Raw genomic sequence first — 7,492 nt, forward strand, 5'->3', positions numbered from 1 at the left:
GAAAAAAATATTGTACCAGTTGAAGTAAAGAAAAATAGTGGAGAGGTCATGAATCATATAAGGATAACCGAGGAGGTAGTGATGGCAGTGTTAAAAAAGATAAAGGTGGACAAATCTCTGGGTCTGGACAAAGTATTCCCAAGGACACTCAGGGAGGCTAGTGTACAGATAGTGGGGCCATTAACAGAGATATTTAGGATGTCACTGGTCATGGTGGTAATGCCAGAGGATTGGAGGGTGGCTCATGTTGTTCCGCTGTTTAAGAAAGAGTCCAAATGTTAGCCTGGAAATTATAGACCTGTGAGTCTGACGTCTGTGGTGGGTAAGTTAATGGTAAGTGTTCTGAGGGATGGCATTTACAAATATTTGGAAGAACAGGGATTGATCGGTAGTAGTCAGCATGGTTTTGTCAGGGGTAGATCATGCTTAACAAACATTATAGAGTTTTTCTTGGGGGTTACAAAAAAGATTGATGAATCGAAGACTGTGGATGTTGTCTATTTAGTCTTTAGTCAAGCTTTTGACAAAGTTCGCCATAGGAGGTTAGGCAAAAAGATAGAGGCATTAGATATAAATAAGGAGGTAGTGAAATGGATTCAGCAATGATTGGATGGGAGGTATCAGAGAGTAGTGGTAGAAAATTGTTTGTCAAATTGGAGGCCAGTGACTAGTGGAGTTCCTCAGGGATGAGTCCTGGGTCCACTATTGTTTGTTATATATATTAACGATCTGGAAGAAGGGGTAGTGATGTGGATAAGTAAGTTTGCAGATGATACAAAGATTGGTGGTATTATGGACAGTGAAGAAGATTACCATAGCTTAAAAAGAGATATAGGAAAGCTAGAGGAGTGGGCTGAGAAATGGCTGATGGAATTTAATACGGATAAGTGTGAAGTGTTGCATTTTGGAAAGGCAAATCTAATTAGGTCATTTACATTGAATGGTAGACAATTGAGGAGAGCAGAGCAACAAAGGGATTTAGGAGTTATGGTAAATAGTACCCTCAAAGTTGATACTCGGGTAGATAGAGTGGTGAAGAAGGCATTTGGAATGTTGGCCTTCATAAATCGGAGTATTGAATGCAAGAGTTGGGATGTTATGATGAAATTGTACAAGGCATCGGTGAGGCCAAATTTGGAGTACTTTGTGCAGTTTTGGTCACCGAATTATAGGAAAGATATAAACAAAATAGAGAGAGTGCAGAGAAGGTTCACGAGAATGTTGACAGGATTTCAGGGTTTGAGTTACAGAGAAAAGTTGAGCAGCCTGGGGATTTTTTCTCTGGAGCGTAGAAAATTAAGGGGGGATTTGATGGAGGTGTTCAAGATGTTAAAAGGGACAGACAGAGTAAACGTTGATAGGCTTTTTCAATTAAGAGTGGGGGATATTCAAAGCAGAGGCCATGGTTTGAGTTGAAGGGGGAAAATTATAAAGGGAACATGAGGGGGAATTTCTTGACGCAAAGGGTGTTTGGGATGTGGAATAAGCTTCAAACAGAGGTGATTGAAGCAGGGACGTTATTTACATTAAATATAAGACTGGATAATTACATGGAGGGGAGAGGATTGGAGGGGTATGGACCAGGTGCTGGTCAGTGGAACTTGGAGGGTGGGGATTTGTTCAGGCATGAACCAGTGGGGCCACACTGGCCTGTTCTGTGCTGTATATGGTTATATAGCAATGAGAGGTTTAACAGTGTTGTATGATAAAATGTGTCAGATAATGTTTCACTAGGTTCAGAGTGGGGGTAGCTTTAATGGTGATGTATAGTGCATGGAGACAGATAATATGACACCCGGTTCAAAGTGGGGAGGTTTACCAGTGATGTATAATAAACTCTGGCATATACTGTTATACCCAATTCACAGAGGGGATGGGAGACTGAGAGGGATACTGTGAAACCGGGTTCACATTAGTGAGAAGGTTTAACAGTCAGGTTCAGTTAACTGTGGCAGGTAGTGTGACACCAGGTTCACAGTGCGGAAGAGGTTTAAAGGTGACAAGCTAAACAATGTTGCAGATACAGAGACACAGAGTTAACAGTGGGGAGAAATTTTAATGTTGATTTTCAAAAGACTGAGGCAGATATTATTTCACTGGGTTCACAGTGGGGAGAAGGTCTATGGGCTATATAACTTATATTGAGGTGGATACTGTCACATCAGGTTCACAGTGGGGAGAAGGTTTAACGGTGATGTACGGTAACTTGAGATAGATACTGTGACACCAGGTGCACAGTGGGGAATAAGGTTTAACAGTGATGTACGGTAGCCTGAGACAGATACTGTGACACTGTATTCACAGTGGGGAGAAGATTTAATGATGATATACAGTGAATTGAGGTAGATACCATGACTCTAGGTGCACAGTGCGGAGAAGGTTTAATGGTGATGTACGATAAACTGTGGTAGGTACAGTAAAACCGGCCTCACAGTGGGGAAAAGATTTCCTGGTGATTCACGAGAAACTGAGATGCTGGGACATGGACAGGGTTGACGGTGGGGAGAATGTTTAACAGTTCTGTTTGATAAACTGTGACAGAGAAAGTGACACTGTTTTCACTGCTGGGAGAATGTTTAACGGTGATGTACGATAGATGTATGCAGATACTCTGACACCAGCTTCACAGGGGGGAGAATGTTTATCGGTGATGTACGGTGAACTGAGATAGATACTGAGATAATGGGTTCACGGGAGTGAAAATGTTTAACATTAATGTACGATAAACTGTGTCAGATACTGTGACACCAGGTTCGCAGTGGGGAGAATGTTTAACAAGATGTACAATAAACTGTGGCAGATACTGTGACACTAGATTCACAGTGGGTAGGTTTTAACGGTGATGAACAGTAGACTTAGGTAGGTATTGTAACACCAGGTTCACAGGGGGGAGAAGGTTTAACATTGATGTACATTTGAATGAGGCAGAATCTGTGAGACAGGATTCACAGTCATGAGAAAGTTTAACAGTGATGTTCTATAAACTGTGTCAGATACTGTGACAACAAGTTCACAGTGCGAAGAACGTTTAATGGTGATGTACAGTAGACTGGGACAGAAACTGTGACACCGGGCTCAGAGTAGGAAGAATGCTGAAGGTGATGTACAGTTAACTTTGACAGATACTGCTGACACCGGATTCACTGTAGTGAGAAGGTTTAACAGTGATGTACAATAAATTCTGGCCTATACTGTGACATCAGGTTCATATTGGGGAGAAGGTTTAATGGCGATGTATGGTAGAGGGAGGCAGATACTGTGACACCAGGCTCATTGTATTGTTCATTTACCTTAATTACAACATCTAATTTATATGCTCCATTTTTTTGTGGTAACTTCCAAACATTCCATAAACTTCAATTCTAATCAGATTTTGTTAATTTAAATAGGTCACCACTAAAAGCCTAAATCGTTTGGTCTCTTAAGTACACAGCACAAAATTAAATTCTTTACCTGGGTTTGGTTCAACGGCACTTCAGTCTGCTTCATTATTTTTTCAGTCCCTTGTTTTGTACTTTCTGCTTTGCCCAGTCGATTCGCCTAATGGGCATCCAACTCTATCTTCTCAGCTTGACCCAACGTCTCCTCTGTAAACTTAAGCAAACCAAGGAGACCAAAGTTAAAATTTTCACATTTGCATTTTCAAAAACAAAAATCACGCTGTGACTTGCAGTTTCACATCATAATCCCACTTGCTAAACTTGCAAGCAACTGCACCGCATCCTACAACTGGAAAATTGCAAGAGAACTGCTTGGTTAAAGCAAAGATTCCACCCAGACACCCCATTAAAGGCCTCCAAGTTAACAACAGATAGCAACCTGAAAGTTAAATACAAAGACCTGTATCAGGAAGATTAACGGGCTTTTTAAAAAAATTATTTCCACGATTGAAAGAAAACTCCTCAGGGAACACCAGGCTCTTGTTGAACAACTCCTGTTCTATTCCTCAAAATGGATTGAATCTTGATTTCAAGAGGTGTCATTTGGTGAGATTTTTGTCCAGAACAAAGCCTGCCCACACATTCCCTTAAATACCTGCGCAATGCTGGCTCAACTCTGCTCCATGCTAAAGCTATCTGAACTTTTCTGAAGAGATAACGGACTTCAGATGCTGGTATGTTGAGTAAAAAACACCCTAATACTTCACTGAACAACACAGCTCTCTCTGAAAATCAACAAGAACATTTCTGAACAGTAATTATTTACCTTTCAAGCACCAAACCTGGTGAACTTTATATATGTTAAATTCTGTGCACAGTATAAGAATGGCCTGCAACCAGTGAACTTGGAGGAATGAGAAGTGAGATTGGACTGTGAACCAAAGAACTTTTCTGAACTTACACACAGGTGCACTTAGAATTAGAAGGGGGGTAAGTTAGGTAAAGTAAGTAAGTTAAAGTGTAATTCTGTTTTCATGTTAAAAGATAATTAAAATCAACTTTTGTTTAAGTAACCATTTGTCTTGGTGAATATCTATTGCTGTGGGTTTTGGGATCTTCTGCTCTCATAACACAGCAGAACAACCCGAATTCTTTCGGTTATGATAATGGTCCATAAATGAGCCCCGGCATCTTTTGAAATTTTTATTTGACTCTTTAATAATTTTTTGTAATTTTCAACAAGACATAATATTATTTAACTGTTGTGTTTGTGTTATTAGAGAATTCCCTTTCCATTCAAACTGAATTAGAGTTTTGGGTGCCGTATTTGAGAAAAGATGTGCTGGTGTTGGAGAAGGCCAGAGATGATTTACTGGAATGATATCAGGAATGAAAGGGTTAGTGTATGAGGAACAATTGTCGACTCTTCGACTGTACTAGTTGGAGTACAGAAGGATAAGGGGGACCTCAGAGCCATTTCAAATGCTGGAAGGCCTGTTCAGAGTCCATTTGGCAAAGATGTTTCCCATGGTGGAGGATGCTTGGACAAGAGAGCATAATTCAGGATAAAAGGGTGTCAATTTAAAACTGATGTGGTAGAATTGATTTTGTCAGTGGGTCATGAATCTGTGGAAATGAGGTAATTGGGTGTATTTAAGACAGAGATTGACAGGTATTTGATTCATCAAAGAATCAAGGGTTAAAGGGAGAAAGTTGGGCCGTGGGCCGACTTCTGCTCCTATATCTTGTAATCTATATCCTGCTGGAGACCTAGTCAACCTTCCTCTTGTATTCCATTCTTAGAAAACAGTCTGCATCATGAGTTTATGTCATGTGAACACATTTTCGAATGAATCCCACGTTATAAGTGACCCACACTCCTCCGGGACATTTGCTCTCATGTTCTGCCATTTTAGCCAATTCAATGAGGTAGCTAAAGACAGCTGCGTTTCTCTCAATGCAAATTCTACATTGACACGACTACAGCTTCCTCATTTTAAAAATTAGTGTGCAGCTGCTCAAATGAAATTTCTTGCTTCTTTGTTTGAAAGGGAATAATTGCCATGGGTTAAAATTATATCAAATAAAATAAAAGAGAGGAAAAGCAGAAGAATTTATATCTAGGTGGGAATCGAAATTAATGGTTGGTGATAAAGATACACCATTGTTGAAACATTTGATTAATATATGGAATAAAATAAATGATGAAATTGGTTTAAGTGGATGTACATCACCCAGAATGGCTTTGATTCAAAATCTTCGCCTCTTTTTCAAAGGATCATCAATTTCTGGATAGCTGGTTTCGTAAGGGGATTATAAATGTTGAAGATTGTTATGAAAGGGGTCAATTAATGTTATTTGAGCAACTGAGAAATAAATATCATATAACTCAAAGCAATTTTTTTTGCTATTTCCACCCAAGAGCATATTTGAAGGATAAGTTAGGACCAACCATGTTGTACTGAAATAGAAATTCCTTATAAAGAGGAATTGTTAAAAAATTTACTTCGATGTGTTCATAAGTCCAGACAAAGGTGGGAAATGGATCTGAATATTGTAATTGATTGGCAGATATGGGTAAATCCATATAAGGATCTCAATGTAAGATATAAATTAGTTTAGTATAATTGTTTTTACAACAGTCACGTAGCAAATGTCAGCAAGGAATTTATCTGAAAGCTGCACCTAGAGTCAAGTAACTCGCACTTGGATTTGAAAAGCTCTACAGGAAGCTGATTTGGAAACAGAGATCATGTGATCCAGGGGAGTTGTATTAATTCACTTCAACTCAGCAGTCTTGGACTAGTGTCCAGCGTTCCACACTGCAGCAGTGAGGACGGAATTCACAACTAGTTTTTCTTCTACAGTTACTTCTTACACCAGAGAAAATGAATAGACTAAAATCAGAATTATCAGATCAATGTTTGAGGTGTGGTGAAGATGTCGCAACTTTCTTGCATTCAACTTAGCTTTGTCCTAATGCAAGATCTTTTTGGGGAAAATTACAAATTTTGTGGAACAAGTTACAGGCGTTGTTTTTCCGCAAAATTCAACTTTATTTTTATTAGGAAATATTGAAGGAATAAGGCCCAAATTAAAACTATTAATATATCAATTGAAATTTGTTAAATTAGCATTTGCGGTGATGAGGAAATGTATTGCACTTACTTGGAAATCAGATATATTTTTAGAGATGCCAAGATGACATGCAAACATTCAAAATTGTATTCCTTTAGTAAAAATTACATTTAAGTTGAGAAATATATACTCGATGCTTTTGCAAATTTAGCACCTGAATATTCAAATATTAAGCTTCAATTTGTAATAATGCCCTTTCCATCCCTCTAGATATGTAAGAATCTCCTCTAAGTGGTAAAATTTTTATTTTTATTTAGATGTGTTAGATTTCCTCGCCACCGTGAACTCTGGGGAAGTGGAGGACTAACACAGGGCACCTGAAAACAGGAAGACCACACCCCATCAACATCTGAGAAGCAGAGGATTCATTCCACGAGTCAGTGACCATGGAAGCAGACCAGTGAGGGGTTTTGCAGCTGAAGGACCCACATAGGTGGCAGGCTGTTGGTGACTTGAGGAGAGGAACCCATGCAGGCTATGGGCTTCCGGACAAAGTAGTCAAGGAACTCACACTAGGCTATGGATTGCTAGAGACTGGTTCAAAACTGGCTAAAAGTGTATCAGGTATCAGACTTGGGATACGAGTGGGTGCGAAATGGTTCCTAATCGTGTCAGAGGTTAAAAAGTGGAGCTCCCATTGCAAATGACTTGGATTGGTCTGTGAGCATTGAAAGAAAATCCACAGACCCTCAGTGACTTGGCCCAGGGTTTGGGATGGTTGGGTGGGGGGGGGGGGGGGTGGAGAGCATTACTCTCTTTTGCTTCTTTCTCAGACTACAAGAGTCATTTCAGCAATTTCTGCCAATGGTGAATCTGTCTACCTGACAGCAGGAAAAAAGCAATTTTATGTGATATGACACTTTAATTACATGACAGTAAATTGTCTCCTGAATGAGAGAGAGAGTTTCACGTTTCAACTATTACAAACTCCACTCACCAGAACTCACTGTATACCTCTTCCCACTTTTAGTTTG

The 7,492-nt window shown here is 39.5% G+C and overlaps 1 protein-coding gene across 3 annotated transcripts in view; it reads left to right on the forward strand.

Moving 5' to 3' along the window:
* LOC138745342 (endophilin-B1-like) overlaps positions 1 to 7,165 on the forward strand; it is a 52,406-nt gene extending 45,241 nt beyond the window's left edge. The window contains exon 5 of one of the 3 annotated variants that reach the window (XR_011346191.1): positions 6,776 to 7,164. Coding sequence is in view for 1 of the 3 variants with exons in the window: in XM_069902330.1 (XP_069758431.1) it covers positions 6,776 to 6,839 (64 nt within the window). In the remaining 2 variants the exon portion in view is untranslated. Of the gene's footprint in view, positions 1 to 4,660; positions 4,773 to 6,775 lie in introns of those variants that run through there. The other 2 variants (XR_011346192.1, XM_069902330.1) reach the window with 2 other exon arrangements.
* Positions 7,166 to 7,492: the final 327 nt, after the last annotated feature.

This window comes from Narcine bancroftii, chromosome 11 (genome assembly GCF_036971445.1).
Source record: "Narcine bancroftii isolate sNarBan1 chromosome 11, sNarBan1.hap1, whole genome shotgun sequence".
Classification (NCBI taxonomy): Eukaryota; Metazoa; Chordata; class Chondrichthyes; order Torpediniformes; family Narcinidae; genus Narcine; species Narcine bancroftii.